The 18,712-nt window shown below is 42.5% G+C and overlaps 1 protein-coding gene across 1 annotated transcript in view; it reads right to left on the minus strand.

The window, feature by feature from the left end:
• Window positions 1–18,712, minus strand: part of LOC310779456 (scavenger receptor cysteine-rich domain-containing protein DMBT1-like) — a gene marked incomplete at both ends in the record, with an annotated part of 74,509 nt that overhangs the window by 3,275 nt on the left and 52,522 nt on the right. Inside the window, 6 exons of the mRNA XM_083639989.1 lie at window positions 1,266–1,560; window positions 3,234–3,691; window positions 5,692–6,009; window positions 7,654–7,977; window positions 9,815–10,264; window positions 11,696–11,996. Coding sequence (XP_083496115.1) covers window positions 1,266–1,560; window positions 3,234–3,691; window positions 5,692–6,009; window positions 7,654–7,977; window positions 9,815–10,264; window positions 11,696–11,996 — 2,146 coding nt within the window. The remainder of the gene's footprint in view (window positions 1–1,265; window positions 1,561–3,233; window positions 3,692–5,691; window positions 6,010–7,653; window positions 7,978–9,814; window positions 10,265–11,695; window positions 11,997–18,712) is intronic.

An 18,712-nucleotide genomic window follows, 5' to 3' on the forward strand; every position in this document is an offset into this window, starting at 1 on the left:
AGCGAACTTGTGACTGGAAGGTTAACCCCAACCGCACTAGTGGAGCTGCTCAGTATAAAATAAAGGTTAAAAAAAGTTTTAAAATTTGACACAAACATGGCAAACTGCAAGTCTCCAAGCGGTTTTGTTACATTTCTGCTACAAGGGGGGTATAACATGCAGCGAAACATAAACAGTCCTCGTGGGCAAAAGTTTGACCTATTGAAACTTGATATGTAGCACTTAGTATGTCAAACAAATCTGCAATTGGAAGCAATGGTGTCCATCTGGGTAATTTGTCAACCATCTTGGAAATTTTGAAAAACTGTTGAAAATCCTCTCCTCGAACTGTAAGTCCAAATGACAACAAATTTGGTATGCATGGCTGATGGACATGCCCAAATCATTTAAAGTGGCAGAGTTATTAGCCAATCAGACTTTCACACAATTCAACGGATCAGAAGTACACTGCACTGTGGCCTATGACCTTGAAACTAGGTGGGCACATCAGTGACAACAGCTTACAGCCGCAACACGTTTGGTGCTTGTAGCCCAAAAAACCATTTCAATTTGTGCTAAGCTAAGCTTTCCATTTGTGCTGCTGGTGCCAGCTATCACCAGAGTGATGTTAGCAATTGTGATTGCTGGAGATGGGTCTGTAGTAACTTTGGTGTTGCCTGCTGGTCAAACCAAAAGAAAAATGTCCGTGAACCACATCGCTAGGTAGGCCCCACTGACACCAAATCTAACAAGGAAATGTCCCTTTTCCACCCACAGTTCTTCCTGATAATTCAACCCGATCTCCAAAAAAATTGTAAAATAGCAACGTTTGTGGACATACGTTGGTATTTTACGATGTCGGCTAAGAAATTCTAAAATGGGAACGTATGCGTCTACAGCGGTGGGCGTGGTTTGGGCGTGTTTTACGGAGATTTTCTGTTTCTAACCCCTCCCCCTACTCTAATCCTCACCCTAACCACTCAGAACGTTACTATTTTACATTTTTCGAGCCGAAATTGTAAAATAGCAACGTTGGTCCATATCGTTGGTATTATACAATTTTCTAAGAGACTGTGTTGGATAATTGTGTGCAAAGGTGCCACTTTCTCTAAACTCCATTTAGTAATAATGTTCACAACAAAATCTATTATTTTGACTGTACATTTGGCTTATTGTGCAGAACATGATGTCCACTCTGTGTGGTTTACATTAATGCTCACATAAAGTAAATCCACCAGTTATATGTGAGTAATAACATCTGTAATGTACTTAAAAAATAGAGACACATTTACCTTCACAGATCACAGCAGCGTATTCACGGTGGACACAGTTGTTGGTGCCAAACCCTGGATGTCTACAGTCTGTTATTGATGACTCACTTCCTGAACAGATGACATCATCCAGCCAGATGGGCCCTCTGCCCTGTCCAAAACGTGCACTCGGTGGTGCTGCCAGGACTCTGCCACAACCCAGCTGTCTACACACCACCTGAGCATCAAGCAGGTCCCAGTTATCATCACACACTGTCCCCCACTGTCCAAGGTGGAAGACCTCCACTCTGCCAGAACAGGAGCTGTTCCCTCCATCGGCCAGGCGGACCTGCACCTCAGCTGCAGTGATGTGTGCTGCTGCTGCTGTGCTGCTGCTGCTGCTGCTGCTGCTGGTTATCACCTGAGTGACGTCAGTGGAAAATGGTCTTGAAGGAGTTGCTGTTGGAGGGCTTGTTGGAGCTGCTGTCATGTTGACTTCTGTTCAAAATGAAAAACAAGCAGTGCAACAATGAACGTGTCATAGTTGACTAGTGTTCATACAGTTCAGAGGGAGAACATAATTCCCCCAGTTGTTTTGTTATGGAACAGATATGTATGTATGTTCTTGTAGCATTACAATAAATAGATGAAATTAGCATGTCAATATATTGGAGTGATATTGGCACAGTAAGCATTAGAACAATAGTCTGACATCACAAGCTTGTAGACAGGGAGCACTCGTTAGCAACAAACAAAAGTACAGCACGCACATCTACTCAGCATTGCAGGTGCAGGACAACAGACCATCAACATAGGTTAAAAAGTAGATTCTGCACACTGCATTGTAGACTTAACTCCCAGTTAAATAAACTGGGAGTTAAGTCTACAATGCAGTGTGTGGACTCTACTTTTTAACCAGCACTCGTTAGGAACCCATTGTTTTTAACAATTCTTCTTATTCTTCACACATTGTACTTGGCCCTAGCTCCATCATGTGATTGGTCTTTTGTGGGCAGTGGTGGCCTAAAGGTTAGAAAAGCGAACTTGTGACTGGAAGGTTAACCCCAACCACACTAGTGGAGCTGCTCAGTATAAAATAAAGGTTAAAAAAAGTTTTCAAATTTGACACAAACATGGCAAACTGCAAGTCTCCAAGCGGTTTTGTTACATTTCTGCTACAAGGGGGGTATAACATGCAGCGAAACATAAACAGTCCTCGTGGGCACCCCGTTTGACCTATTGAAACTTAGCACAGCACTTAGTATGTCAAACAAATCTGCAATTGGAAGCAATGGTGTCCATCTGGGTAATTTGTCCACCATCTTGGAAATTTTGAAAAACTGTTGAAAATCCTCTCCTCGAACTGTAAGTCCAAATGACAACAAATTTGGTATGCATGGCCGATGGACATGCCCAAATCATTTAAAGTGGCAGAGTTATTAGCCAATCAGACTTTCACACAATTCAATGGATCAGAAGGACAATGCACAGTGGCCTATGACCTTGAAACTAGGTGGGCACATCAGTGACAACACTTTACAGCCGCACCACGTTTGGTGCTGGTAGCCCAACAAACCATTTCAATTTGTGCTAAGTTTTCCATTTGTGCTGCTGGTGCTGGCTATCACCAGAGTGATGTTAGCAATTGTCATTGCTGGAGATGGGTCTGTAGTAACTTTGGTGTTGCCTGCTGGTCAAACCAAAAGAAAAATGTCTGTGAACCACATCGCTAGGTAGGCCCCACTGACACCAAATCTAACAAGGAAATGTCCCTTTTTCCACCCACAGTTCTTCCTGATAATTGTGTGCAAAGGTGCCACTTCCTCTAAACTCCATTCAGTAATAACGTTCAAAACACAATCTATTATTTTGAGTGTAAATTTGGTTTATTGTGCAGCGAGATGATGTCCACTCTGTGTGGTTTAAATTACTGCTCACATATCAAGTAAATCCACCAGTTATATGTGAGTAATAACATCTGTAATGTACTTAAAGAATAGAGACACATTTACCTTCACAGATCACAGCAGCGTCTTCATTGTGACCACAGTTGTGGGTCCCAAACCCTCGATGTCTACAGTCTGTTATTGATGACTCACTTCCTGAACAGGTGACATCATCCAGCCAGATGGGGCCTCTGCCCTGTCCAAAACGTGCACCCTGTGGTGCTGCCAGGACTCTGCCACAACCCAGCTGTCTACACACCACCTGAGCATCAAGCAGGTCCCACTCATCATCACACACTGTCCCCCACTGTCCAAGGTGGAAGACCTCCACTCTGCCAGAACAGAAGCTGTTCCCGCCATCGGCCAGGCGGACCTGCACCTCAGCTGTAGTGATGTGTGCTGCTGCTGCTGTGCTGCTGCTGCTGCTGCTGGCTATTACCTGAGTGACGTCAGTGGAAAATGGTCTTGAAGGAGATGTTGTTGGAGGGCTTGTTGAAGGTGCTGCCATGTTGACTTCTATTCAAAATGAAAAACAAGCAGTGCAACAATGAACGTGTCATAGTTGACTCAACACAGTCTCTTAGAAAAACGTATAATACCAACGATGTGGACCAACGTTGCTATTTTACAATTTCGGCTCGAAAAACGTAAAATATTAACGTTCCGAGTGGTTAGGGTGAGGATTAGAGTAGGGGGAGGGGTTAGAAACAGAAAATCTCCATAAAACACGCCCAAACCCCGCCCACCGCTGTAGACGCATACGTTCCCATTTTACAATTTCTTAGCCGACATCGTAAAATAGCAACGTTTGTCCACAAACGTGCCTATTTTACGTTTTTTTTGGAGATCGGGTTGAGTTGACTAGTGTTCATACAGTTCAGAGGGAGAACATAATTCCCCCAGTTGTTTTGATATGGAACAGATATGTATGTATGTTCTTGTAGCATTAAAATGAATAGATGAAATTAGCATGTACATATTATTGGAATGATATCTGCACAGTAAGAGAGCAAAAGTTTGGCATCACAAGCTTATAGACAGGGAGCACTCGTTAGGAACCCATTGTTTTTAATCAGATTCTTATAATTTTGCACATTGTAGCCTAATCCACTCTAGCTCAGCATGTCATTGGTCAAAGGTTTTTAAATTTGGTACAAACATGTGTTACAGTCCTTCTCACATGGTTATGCTAATATTTACTTCTATTTGCTATGACTGATTTATCTTTGATGTGTGTGGGTGTTCATTTAGAAGGATATAGAGGCACCCTTTATACCTCTATATGACCTCTGTGTCCATATGGTGCCTTTTTGGCCATAATGGGTTGCCATAGGCAGACTTAAATTGGATGCCGTGCTTGCACTAAGGGTTCAGTCTGGTCCCTACAGAAGAGGCGTTTGTGGCCCGCCATGCATCTTGTTGATAGTCTATACTAGTTTCCGTCTTGTTTTGTTTTGTTTTGTCACTTTTGTTCTGTCCCACTTATAGCGCAGGAGGATTACTCTGGATTCCTCATGCAATCAACAGAGTGGAGCTGGCGCAGTGTCGTGGCCGGCCAGGATCGCTCCCGAGGGAGCGTACCTATGTTCCCCGGGTCCTATATTCCCCGGGTCCTATGTTCCCCGTTTTTGTGGGACCGGGGAACATAAAACCCTTCCTAACCTCCCCCAGACCCTAACCCAAAACCTAACCTCTCCCACCCCTCACGCCTAAACCTAAGGTCGGCATTGCGGGTGGTCGGCATAGCGGATAGACACCCCAAATGTTACGGAGAGTGTTAAAAACGGGGAACATAGGACCCGGGGAACATAGGACCCGGGGAACATAGGGATGACCCCGCTCCCGAAGGCCATGTCAGCTAATGTCGGAGTGAGTAGCCTACTTACATAACAATACTTAAATCAGCCTTTTCATTCTTTCAGTGTTTATTACTTCATGTTACCATTCTCGGTGAAGTAGTGGAAAGCCCCTAGACAACGAATGATGCCAAGTTAATTAATGATGCATTTCTGCCGACCCGTATCATTATGTTGGCCCGTGCAGGATTGAGATAATGAACACTAATGCGAATTGTAACGCATGGCAAACTGCGTTAAGCAGGTCTCTGGGTGTTTTTGTCATATTTCGGCTACAGGAAGGGCGCTATAACAAGCAGCCAAACTTATAGTCCTCTTGGCGCCCCAGTTGACATAGACAATTGAAACTTGGTATGTAGCTCTCATTTAGTATGCAGAACAAATCTCCAATTTGGACCCATAAGGTCCATCTGGGTGGATTGTCCACCATCTTGGGAATTTCCTGATTATTGTGTCCAAATGTGCCACTTCCTCTAAACTCCATTTAGTAATAATGTTCAAAACACAATCTATTCTTTTGACTGTACATTTGGCTTATTGTGCGGCGAGATGATGTCCACTCTGTGTGGTTTACATTACTACTCACATATAAAGTAAATCCACCAGTTATATGTCAGTAATAACATCTGTAATGTACTTAAAGAATAGAGACACATTTACCTTCACAGATCACAGCGGCGTCTTCATTGTGACCACAGTTGTTGGTGCCAAACCCTGGATGTCTACAGTCTGTTATTGATGACTCACTTCCTGAACAGGTGACATCATCCAGCCAGATGGGCCCTCTGCCCTGTCCAAAACGTGCACTCGGTGGTGCTGCCAGGACTCTGCCACAACCCAGCTGTCTACACACCACCTGAGCATCAAGCAGGTCCCAGTCATCATCACACACTGTCCCCCACTGTCCAAGGTGGAAGACCTCCACTCTGCCAGAACAGGAGCTGTTCCCTCCATTGGCCAGGCGGACCTGCACCTCAGCTGCAGTGATGTGTGCTGCTGCTGCTGTGCTGCTGCTGCTGCTGGCTATCACCTGAGTGACGTCAGTGGAAAATGGTCTTGAAGGAGATGTTGTTGGAGGGCTTGTTGAAGGTGCTGTCATCTTGACTTCTATTCAAAATGAAAAACAAGCAGTGCAACAATGAACGTGTCATAGTTGACTAGTTTTCATACAGTTCAGAGGGAGAACATAATTCCCCCAGTTGTTTTGATATGGAACAGATATGTATGTATGTTCTTGTAGCATTAAAATGAATAGATGAAATTAGCATGTCAATATATTGGAGTGATATTGGCACACTAAGCATTAGAACAATAGTCTGACATCACAAGCTTGTAGACAGGGAGCACTCGTTACGAACAAACAAAAGTAGAGCACGCACATCCACTCAGCATTGCAGGTGCAGGACAACAGACCATCAACATAGGTTCAAAAGTAGAGTCTGCACACTGCATTGTAGACTTAACTCCCAGTTAAATAAACTGGGAGTTAAGTCTACAATGCAGTGTGTGGACTCTACTTTTTAACCAGCACTCGTTAGGAACCCATTGTTTTTAACAATTCTTCTTATTCTTCACACATTGTACTTGGCCCTAGCTCCATCATGTGATTGGTCTTTTGTGGGCAGTGGTGGCCTAAAGGTTAAAAAAGCGAACTTGTGACTGGAAGGTTAACCCCAACCACACTAGTGGAGCTGCTCAGTATAAAATAAAGGTTAAAAAAAGTTTTCAAATTTGACACAAACATGGAAAACTGCATTAAGCAAGTCTCCAAGCGGTTTTGTTACATTTCTGCTACAAGGGTGGTATAACATGCAGCGAAACATAAACAGTCCTCGTGGGCACCCCGTTTGACCTATTGAAACTTAGCACAGCACTTAGTATGTCAAACAAATCTGCAATTGGAAGCAATGGTGTCCATCTGGGTAATTTGTCCACCATCTTGGAAATTTTGAAAAACTGTTGAAAATCCTCTGCTCGAACTGTAAGTCCAAATGACAACAAATTTGGTATGCATGGCCGATGGACATGCCCAAATCATTTAAAGTGGCAGAGTTATTAGCCAATCAGACTTTCACACAATTCAATGGATCAGAAGGACAATGCACAGTGGCCTATGACCTTGAAACTAGGTGGGCACATCAGTGACAACACTTTACAGCCGCACCACGTTTGGTGCTGGTAGCCCAACAAACCATTTCAATTTGTGCTAAGTTTTCCATTTGTGCTGCTGGTGCCGGCTATCACCAGAGTGATGTTAGCAATTGTCATTGCTGGAGATGGGTCTGTAGTAACTTTGGTGTTGCCTGCTGGTCAAACCAAAAGAAAAATGTCCGTGAACCACATCGCTAGGTAGGCCCCACTGACACCAAATCTAACAAGGAAATGTCCCTTTTTCCACCCACAGTTCTTCCTGATAATTGTGTGCAAAGGTGCCACTTCCTCTAAACTCCATTCAGTAATAACGTTCAAAACACAATCTATTATTTTGAGTGTAAATTTGGTTTATTGTGCAGCGAGATGATGTCCACTCTGTGTGGTTTAAATTACTGCTCACATATAAAGTAAATCCACCAGTTATATGTGAGTAATAACATCTGTAATGTACTTAAAGAATAGAGACACATTTACCTTCACAGATCACAGCAGCGTCTTCATTGTGACCACAGTTGTGGGTCCCAAACCCTCGATGTCTACAGTCTGTTATTGATGACTCACTTCCTGAACAGGTGACATCATCCAGCCAGATGGGGCCTCTGCCCTGTCCAAAACGTGCACCCTGTGGTGCTGCCAGGACTCTGCCACAACCCAGCTGTCTACACACCACCTGAGCATCAAGCAGGTCCCAGTCATCATCACACACTGTCCCCCACTGTTCAAGGTGGAAGACCTCCACTCTGCCAGAACAGAAGCTGTTCCCGCCATCGGCCAGGCGGACCTGCACCTCAGCTGCAGTGATGTGTGCTGCTGCTGCTGTGCTGCTGCTGCTGCTGCTGGCTATCACCTGAGTGACGTCAGTGGAAAATGGTCTTGAAGGAGATGTTGTTGGAGGGCTTGTTGAAGGTGCTGCCATGTTGACTTCTATTCAAAATGAAAAACAAGCAGTGCAACAATGAATGTGTCATAGTTGACTAGTGTTCATACAGTTCAGAGGGAGAAGATAATTCCCCCAGTTGTTTTGATATGGAACAGATATGTATGTATGTTCTTGTAGCATTAAAATTAATAGATGAAATTAGCATGTACATATTATTGGAGTGATATCTGCACAGTAAGAGAGCAAAAGTTTGGCATCACAAGCTTATAGACAGGGAGTACTCGTTAGGAACCCATTGTTTTTAATCAGATTCTTATAATTTTGCACATTGTAGCCTAATCGACTCTAGCTCAGCATGTCATTGGTCAAAGGTTTTTAAATTTGGTACAAACATGTGTTACAGTCCTTCTCACATGGTTATGCTAATATTTACTTCTATTTGCTATGACTGATTTATCTTTGATGTGTGTGGGTGTTCATTTAGAAGGATCTAGAGGCACCCTTTATACCTCTATATGACCTCTGTGTCCATATGGTGCCTTTTTGGCCATAATGGGTTGCCATAGGCAGACTTAAATTGGATGCCGTGCTTGCACTCAGGGTTCAGTCTGGTCCCTACAGAAGAGGCGTTTGTGGCCCGCCATGCATCTTGTTGATAGTCTATACTAGTTTCCGTCTTGTTTTGTTTTGTTTTGTCACTTTTGTTCTGTCCCACTTATAGCGCAGGAGGATTACTCTGGATTCCTCATGCAATCAACACAGTGGAGCTGGCGCAGTGTCGTGACCGGCCAGGATCGCTCCCGAGGGAGCGTACCTATGTTCCCCGGGTCCTATATTCCCGGGTCCTATGTTCCCCGTTTTTGTGGGACCGGGGAACATAAAACCCTTCCTAACCTCCCCCAGACCCTAACCCAAAACCTAACCTCTCCCACCCCTCACGCCTAAACCTAAGGTCGGCATTGCAGGTGGTCGGCATAGCGGATAGACACCCCAAATGTTACGGAGAGTGTTAAAAACGGGGAACATAGGACCCGGGGAACATAGGACCCGGGGAACATAGGGATGACCCCGCTCCCGAAGGCCATGTCAGCTAATGTCGGAGTGAGTAGCCTACTTACATAACAATACTTAAATCAGCCTTTTCATTCTTTCAGTGTTTATTACTTCATGTTACCATTCTCGGTGAAGTAGTGGAAAGCCCCTAGACAACGAATGATGCCAAGTTAATTAATGATGCATTTCTGCCGACCCGTATCATTATGTTGGCCCGTGTGGGATTGAGATAATGAACACTAATGCGAATTGTAACGCATGGCAAACTGCGTTAAGCAGGTCTCTGGGTGTTTTTGTCATATTTCGGCTACAGGAAGGGCGCTATAACAAGCAGCCAAACTTATAGTCCTCTTGGCCGCCCCAGTTGACATAGACAATTGAAACATGGTATGTAGCTCTCATTTAGTATGCAGAACAAATCTCCAATTTGGACCCATAAGGTCCATCTGGGTGGATTGTCCACCATCTTGGGAATTTCCTGATTATTGTGTCCAAATGTGCCACTTCCTCTAAACTCCATTTAGTAATAATGTTCAAAACACAATCTATTCTTTTGACTGTACATTTGGCTTATTGTGCGGCGAGATGATGTCCACTCTGTGTGGTTTAAATTAATGCTCACATATAAAGTAAATCCACCAGTTATATGTGAGTAATAACATCTGTAATGTACTTAAAGAATAGAGACACATTTACCTTCACAGATCACAGCAGCGTCTTCATTGTGACCACAGTTGTTTATGCCAAACCCTGGATGTCTACAGTCTGTTATTGATGACTCACTTCCTGAACAGGTGACATCATCCAGCCAGATGGGCCCTCTGCCCTGTCCAAAACGTGCACTCGGTGGTGCTGCCAGGACTCTGCCACAACCCAGCTGTCTACACACCACCTGAGCATCAAGCAGGTCCCAGTCATCATCACACACTGTCCCCCACTGTCCAAGGTGGAAGACCTCCACTCTGCCAGAACAGAAGCTGTTCCCGCCATCGGCCAGGCGGACCTGCACCTCAGCTGCTGTGATGTGTGCTGCTGCTGCTGTGCTGCTGCTGCTGCTGCTGGCTATTACCTGAGTGACGTCAGTGGAAAATGGTCTTGAAGGAGATGTTGTTGGAGGGCTTGTTGAAGGTGCTGCCATGTTGACTTCTATTCAAAATGAAAAACAAGCAGTGCAACAATGAACGTGTCATAGTTGACTAGTGTTCATACAGTTCAGAGGGAGAACATAATTCCCCCAGTTGTTTTGATATGGAACAGATATGTATGTATGTTCTTGTAGCATTAAAATGAATAGATGAAATTAGCATGTACATATTATTGGAGTGATATCTGCACAGTAAGAGAGCAAAAGTTTGGCATCACAAGCTTATAGACAGGGAGCACTCGTTAGGAACCCATTGTTTTTAATCAGATTCTTATAATTTTGCACATTGTAGCCTAATCGACTCTAGCTCAGCATGTCATTGGTCAAAGGTTTTTAAATTTGGTACAAACATGTGTTACAGTCCTTCTCACATGGTTATGCTAATATTTACTTCTATTTGCTATGACTGATTTATCTTTGATGTGTGTGGGTGTTCATTTAGAAGGATATAGAGGCACCCTTTATACCTCTATATGACCTCTGTGTCCATATGGTGCCTTTTTGGCCATAATGGGTTGCCATAGGCAGACTTAAATTGGATGCCGTGCTTGCACTAAGGGTTCAGTCTGGTCCCTACAGAAGAGGTGTTTGTGGCCCGCCATGCATCTTGTTGATAGTCTATACTAGTTTCCGTCTTGTTTTGTTTTGTTTTGTCACTTTTGTTCTGTCCCACTTATAGCGCAGGAGGATTACTCTGGATTCCTCATGCAATCAACAGAGTGGAGCTGGCGCAGTGTCGTGGCCGGCCAGGATCGCTCCCGAAGGCCATGTCAGCTAATGTCGGAGTGAGTAGCCTACTTACATAACAATACTTAAATCAGCCTTTTCATTCTTTCAGTGTTTATTACTTCATGTTACCATTCTCGGTGAAGTAGTGGAAAGCCCCTAGACAACGAATGATGCCAAGTTAATTAATGATGCATTTCTGCCGACCCGTATCATTATGTTGGCCCGTGCGGGATTGAGATAATGAACACTAATGCGAATTGTAACGCATGGCAAACTGCGTTAAGCAGGTCTCTGGGTGTTTTTGTCATATTTCGGCTACAGGAAGGGCGCTATAACAAGCAGCCAAACTTATAGTCCTCTTGGCCGCCCCAGTTGACATAGACAATTGAAACTTGGTATGTAGCTCTCATTTAGTATGCAGAACAAATCTCCAATTTGGACCCATAAGGTCCATCTGGGTGGATTGTCCACCATCTTGGGAATTTCCTGATTATTGTGTCCAAATGTGCCACTTCCTCTAAACTCCATTTAGTAATAATGTTCAAAACACAATCTATTCTTTTGACTGTACATTTGGCTTATTGTGCGGCGAGATGATGTCCACTCTGTGTGGTTTACATTACTACTCACATATAAAGTAAATCCACCAGTTATATGTCAGTAATAACATCTGTAATGTACTTAAAGAATAGAGACACATTTACCTTCACAGATCACAGCGGCGTCTTCATTGTGACCACAGTTGTTGGTGCCAAACCCTGGATGTCTACAGTCTGTTATTGATGACTCACTTCCTGAACAGGTGACATCATCCAGCCAGATGGGCCCTCTGCCCTGTCCAAAACGTGCACTCGGTGGTGCTGCCAGGACTCTGCCACAACCCAGCTGTCTACACACCACCTGAGCATCAAGCAGGTCCCAGTCATCATCACACACTGTCCCCCACTGTCCAAGGTGGAAGACCTCCACTCTGCCAGAACAGGAGCTGTTCCCTCCATTGGCCAGGCGGACCTGCACCTCAGCTGCAGTGATGTGTGCTGCTGCTGCTGTGCTGCTGCTGCTGCTGGCTATCACCTGAGTGACGTCAGTGGAAAATGGTCTTGAAGGAGATGTTGTTGGAGGGCTTGTTGAAGGTGCTGTCATCTTGACTTCTATTCAAAATGAAAAACAAGCAGTGCAACAATGAACGTGTCATAGTTGACTAGTTTTCATACAGTTCAGAGGGAGAACATAATTCCCCCAGTTGTTTTGATATGGAACAGATATGTATGTATGTTCTTGTAGCATTAAAATGAATAGATGAAATTAGCATGTCAATATATTGGAGTGATATTGGCACAGTAAGCATTAGAACAATAGTCTGACATCACAAGCTTGTAGACAGGGAGCACTCGTTACGAACAAACAAAAGTAGAGCACGCACATCCACTCAGCATTGCAGGTGCAGGACAACAGACCATCAACATAGGTTCAAAAGTAGAGTCTGCACACTGCATTGTAGACTTAACTCCCAGTTAAATAAACTGGGAGTTAAGTCTACAATGCAGTGTGTGGACTCTACTTTTTAACCAGCACTCGTTAGGAACCCATTGTTTTTAACAATTCTTCTTATTCTTCACACATTGTACTTGGCCCTAGCTCCATCATGTGATTGGTCTTTTGTGGGCAGTGGTGGCCTAAAGGTTAGAAAAGCGAACTTGTGACTGGAAGGTTAACCCCAACCACACTAGTGGAGCTGCTCAGTATAAAATAAAGGTTAAAAAAAGTTTTCAAATTTGACACAAACATGGAAAACTGCATTAAGCAAGTCTCCAAGCGGTTTTGTTACATTTCTGCTACAAGGGTGGTATAACATGCAGCAAAACATAAACAGTCCTCGTGGGCACCCCGTTTGACCTATTGAAACGTAGCACAGCACTTAGTATGTCAAACAAATCTGGGTAACGCTTTAGAATACAGCCCGCAAATAAGCATGTAGTTAGAGTATAACAACGGGGTTTAGGGCTGTAGTTATAGTCTAACTACGGGGTTTAAGGAGTGAATTATAAGATCTGTACTTATAGTCTAACTACGGGGTTTAAGGAGTGTAGTTATAGTATAACAACGGGGTTTAAGGAGTGTAGTTATGGTATAACAACGGGGTTTAAGGAGTGTAGTTATAGTCTAACAACAGGTTTTAAGGAGTGTAGTTAGAGTATAACAACAGGTTTAAGGAGTGTAGTTAGAGTATAACAACGGGGTTTAAGGAGTGTAGTTAGAGTATAACAACGGGGTTTAAGGAGTGAAAAAATACTTTAACTAGAGGGTAACAAGATCTGTACTTATAGTCTAACTACGGGGTCGCGGGCTGTATTATGAAGCAGGGGACAAATGTTTGTACTTATAGGCTAATTACGGGGTACCACACTGTACTTACAGGGTAACTACGGGGTTTAAGGAGTGTAGTTAGAGTATAACAACGGGGTTTAAGGAGTGTAGTTAGAGTATAACAACGGGGTTTAAGGAGTGTAGTTAGAGTATAACAACGGGGTTTAAGGAGTGTAGTTAGAGTATAACAACAGGGTTTAAGGAGTGTAGTTAGAGTATAACAACGGGGTTTAAGGAGTGTAGTTAGAGTATAACAACGGGGTTTAAGGAGTCTAGTTAGAGTATAACAACGGGGTTTAAGGCGTCTAGTTAGAGTATAACAACGGGGTTTAAGGAGTGTAGTTAGAGTATAACAACGGGGTTTAAGGAGTCTAGTTAGAGTATAACAACGGGGTTTAAGGAGTGTAGTTAGAGTATAACAACGAGGTTTAAGGAGTCTAGTTAGAGTATAACAATGGGGTTTAAGGAGTGTAGTTAGAGTATAACAACGGGGTTTAAGGAGTCTAGTTAGAGTATAACAACGGGGTTTAAGGAGTCTAGTTAGAGTATAACAACGGGGTTTAAGGAGTCTAGTTAGAGTATAACAACGGGGTTTAAGGAGTCTAGTTAGAGTATAACAACGGGGTTTAAGGAGTGTAGTTAGAGTATAACAACAGGGTTTAAGGAGTCTAGTTAGAGTATAACAACGGGGTTTAAGGAGTCTAGTTAGAGTATAACAACGGGGTTTAAGGAGTATATTTAGAGTATAACAACGGGGTTTAAGGAGTCTAGTTAGAGTATAACAACGGGGTTTAAGGAGTCTAGTTAGAGTATAACAACGGGGTTTAAGGAGTCTAGTTAGAGTCTAACTTAAACTTAAACCCCGTTGTTATACTCTAACTACACTCCTTAAACCCTGTTGTTATACTCTAACTACACTCCTTAAACCCCATAGTTACCCTGTAAGTATAGTGTGGTACCCCGTAATTAGCCTATAAGTACAAACATTTGTCCCCTGCTTCATAATACAGCCCGCGACCCCGTAGTTAGACTAAGTACAGATCTTGTTCTAGTTAAAGTATTTTTTCACTCCTTAAACCCCGTTGTTATACTCTAACTACACTCCTTAAACCCTGTTGTTATACTCTAACTACACTCCTTAAACCCCGTTGTTATACTCTAACTACACTCCTTAAACCCCGTTGTTATACTCTAACTAGACTCCTTAAACCCCATTGTTATACTCTAACTAGACTCCTTAAACCCCGTTGTTATACTCTAACTAGACTCCTTAAACCCCGTTGTTATACTCTAACTAGACTCCTTAAACCCCGTTGTTATACTCTAACTAGACTCCTTAAACCCCGTTGTTATACTCTAACTAGACTCCTTAAACCCTGTTGTTATACTCTAACTACACTCCTTAAACCCCGTTGTTATACTCTAACTACACTCCTTAAACCCCGTTGTTATACTCTAACTACACTCCTTAAACCCCGTTGTTATACTCTAACTACACTCCTTAAACCCCGTTGTTATACTCTAACAAGACTCCTTAAACCCCGTTGTTATACTCTAACTAGACTCCTTAAACCCTGTTGTTATACTCTAACTACACTCCTTAAACCCCGTAGTTACCCTGTAAGTACAGTGTGGTACCCCGTAATTAGCCTATGGTCCCTATCGTTGCATCGGCGCTGTTTCTAGGCCGATCGCCTGGCGCAGCTCAAATCAGTGGGCGTGGACCAGCGCACTTGATATCGTCGTGCTGGCGCTAGACGCAGCCTCAACCATTACAACCACGCCTTTTAAGCGTAAAATTATGCACCGTCATGCTCATTGGATAACTGCAATAAACGAATCCCACGCTTGCCTTTTTAGCTCCAATTCCAGTGATCCCGCAAAACCAGACGAAAGCCAAACGCTCTGCCCCCCCCCCCCCCCCCCCCCTCCCTTCATCCAGTCTGTCTGTCTGCATTATAGGCTATTATTCCATATTATTATGCTTCTCAAACCAATCTAACTGCAGTTTCAATACTGCAAGCATGTAAATACGCTACACTATAGCAAGATCAAAGTGAAAATAATGTTCTAAACACATCAGCTAGAAAAATATAGCCTATTAGATTGGTGAAAGTTTGTCCAGAAAGATATCATTTTCTCTCGCCTGCTGCAGGAAGGATGATGCACATAAATATAGCCTACATTATGTAAAGTCATTGCATAAATGTGTTTTTATTGTAAAACTAAATGTGGAGTAGGGCCAAGTTATTGGAGCGGACATCACAGTATAGCAGATGACAGTAGAAGCTTCCGAAGCGCATTCCGCTGTCACTTATCTAAATCACGTTAAATCGACAAGGGATATTTATAACCCCAGTAGGACATATATGTTTCAAATAGGGTGGTGTTTTCATTTCGATGTTTTATTTGGTCCAATATTGAAATGTTCTACAATTGGAGGTTGTCTTACCATTACACATTATTTAGATCCTCCCTTAATATAGGTTTTCGGCTCATTTGGTTGCTATTTTTTTTTTTTTTTATACTTTTTATTTTCATCTTTTCACAAACAGACAAATCCACATTTTTTTTTTAGGAAAAGGAAACCAAAATATACATATAAACAAGAACACAAATAAGGAAAATAATATGAGTGCGCTGACAGGGGGGATAAACCACAGTTTCTCTCTCGATGGGGAAATCTTCTTACACCAGTGACCTATATATTCCATACTCCACTTCCTCCATGAGTCGAAGTGGGCATTTATTTATTTATTTTTACTTTGTTATTATTCAGTTATTCCTCTTTTTTCTTTTTAACAGATTTTTTTTTTTTTTTTTTTTTTTTTTACCATTTCAAGGACAGACAAGTTTTTTTTTTTTTTTTTTTTTTTTTTTTGGGGGGGGAAAGGAGACCTGGATACTCATGTAAAACAAATAAAGAAAATAATATGTGTGTGCTGACACTGACAGGGGGGGGGTGGACAACACCTGATGGGGGGGATCTTCTTAGACCAGTGACCTATATTTATTCCACTTCCTCCATAATTCGAAGTGTTTTTTTTTTTTTTTTTTTTTTTTTTTTTTTTTTTTTTATATATATATATATTTTTTTTTTTCAATTTTTCAATTTTCCATTTTTTTTTTTTTTATTTTTTTTTTTAATTAAATTAGGTACTTATTATCTTCACCATTCCAAGGTCAAACACTTTTTTTTTTTTTTTTTTTTTGGGAAAGGAGATCCGGATAGACATGTAAAGCAAATAGAGAAAATAATGAGTGCACCGACACTGGCAGGGGGAGTGGCCAATAGTTACTCTCTCGGTGGGGGAGCCTTTTTAGACCAGTGTCCTGTAAGTATTCCACTTCCTCCATGAGTCGAAGTGGGCATTTATTTTAGTCCTCAGACGTGCAGTAAGTTCCTCCATTGTTTTGATTTCCTCCACAATACTGATCCACTCCCCCACTTCGGGGGGTTCCTCCTTCAGCCATCTCCTTGTGATCGCCTTCTTCCCTGCCAGTGTCAGTATCCGGAACAAACAAAGGTCTCCCATCGCAATGTGTTCTTCAATTTTTCCCAAATAAATAATCTGTGGCTCTTTTGGAAAGTCATACCCCATAACCCTCTGCATAACTTGAGTGATGTCCAACCAGAACCCCTGAATCTTTTCACATTCCCAGAATATATGAAGATGATTGGCATTTATCTGTCCACAGTTTCTCCAACATATCTGTTGTTCGTGTGTCTGTCTGCTTTTGATCTGTGGTGTAATAAAAAATCTCATTATATTTTTCCATCCGAATTCTCTCCATCCTCTGGATCGAGTAGACTTATGTTGTGTGTCACACATAGAATGCCAATCATCTTCTGTTATATCAATATTAATTTCTTTCTTCCATCTCTCCATGACATATAGTGTGTTGTCCCCAGTCATTTTTTGAATAATTCTATACAATTTGGAGACAATTTTTGTTGGTGTGTGTTTGTGGGCCTCCATCAAAAAATTAACCAGCCAATTTCCCTCTTCAGATAGGTGTTTCTTCACCCCTTGATCATAAAAGTGTTTCAGCTGTATATATCTATATCTATCCGACTCCCCTAATTCTAGTTCCCTCTTGATTGAAATAAAAGAACAAAACTCCTTTTCAGTTAACATGGTCCCAATCGTAGTCATACCCTTCACTTCCCACCTTTTAAAATTCGCATCCCATTTGCCCGGTGTAAAACCATATGATTGTGAGGGCCAAATTAAAAGTTTGATGTCTCCCTCCATCCTAAATTTTCTCACCACTTCCCTCCACACATCTATAGTATTATCCAGGACCATATTCTCTCCCTTTCTCACCATCCCTTCTCTCTCTCCCAGCCTAGTCTGAGGTTTGCCCTTACCCACTTTCATCTCTATCTCTTTCCACCTTGCTTCATAATCAGGTGTACACCAGTATACCACATACCTTAACTGTGCAGCATAGTAATATTTTCTCAGGTCAGGCAGAGCCAAACCTCCCCTTTCCTTATTGATCTGTAATGTTTTGTACTTCACTCTAGGTCTGGCGCCCGCCCATATGAAACGAGAAATCTGTTTATCCCAGGCCTTGAATTGGTCTTCAGGTATCTTAACTGGGAGAGAAAGGAATAAATATAGCAGTCTGGGTAGTATGTTCATTTTGATGGTCTCTATCCTTGAACTAAAATCTAAAATCAAAGTTGACCACTTGGACCAGTCTCTCTTCAGTTTTTCATTGATTATTGTATAATTCCTGTCATATAAATCTGTCAGGTCTCTAGTCATAGTCACCCCCAAGTATTTAATTGCATCTGCCCCCCATTCCAGTCTAAACCTTTGTTTAATCGTTCTACTGGGCGTGTAGTTTATGGAGAGGATTTGCGTTTTGGAAACATTTAACTTATATCCTGACATTTGACCAAAGTTCTCTAGTATCTTCATCAAGCTGGGGAAAGTTTTATCTGGGTCTTCGAGGAAAACAATAACGTCATCAGCAAATAGTCCTATCTTGTGTTCCCGATTCGACACCGTAATGCCCCTTAATTCACTGCTATCTCTAATCAGTTGTGCTAATGGTTCTATGTAAATCGCGAAGAGGGCGGGGCTAGCGCAACATCCCTGGCGTGTCCTTACTGTTCCTCCCTGGAAAGGACTGCCCTATCACAGACCTCTCCATCCATATTGACAACACTACGGTACTCCCTTCTCCAACAGTTAAGAACCTCGGGGTGTTTCTAGATCATCAGTTATCCTATTCAGCCTTTATCGCAGCGACTGCCCGTGCCTGTAGGCTTTCACTTTATAACATTCGAAAAATCCGTCCATTCCTCACTAAAGAGGCGACCCAACTATTGGTCCAGGCGC

The sequence above is a fragment of the Poromitra crassiceps genome (genome assembly GCF_964638095.1).
Source record: "Poromitra crassiceps genome assembly, chromosome: 7".
Classification (NCBI taxonomy): domain Eukaryota; kingdom Metazoa; phylum Chordata; class Actinopteri; order Beryciformes; family Melamphaidae; genus Poromitra; species Poromitra crassiceps.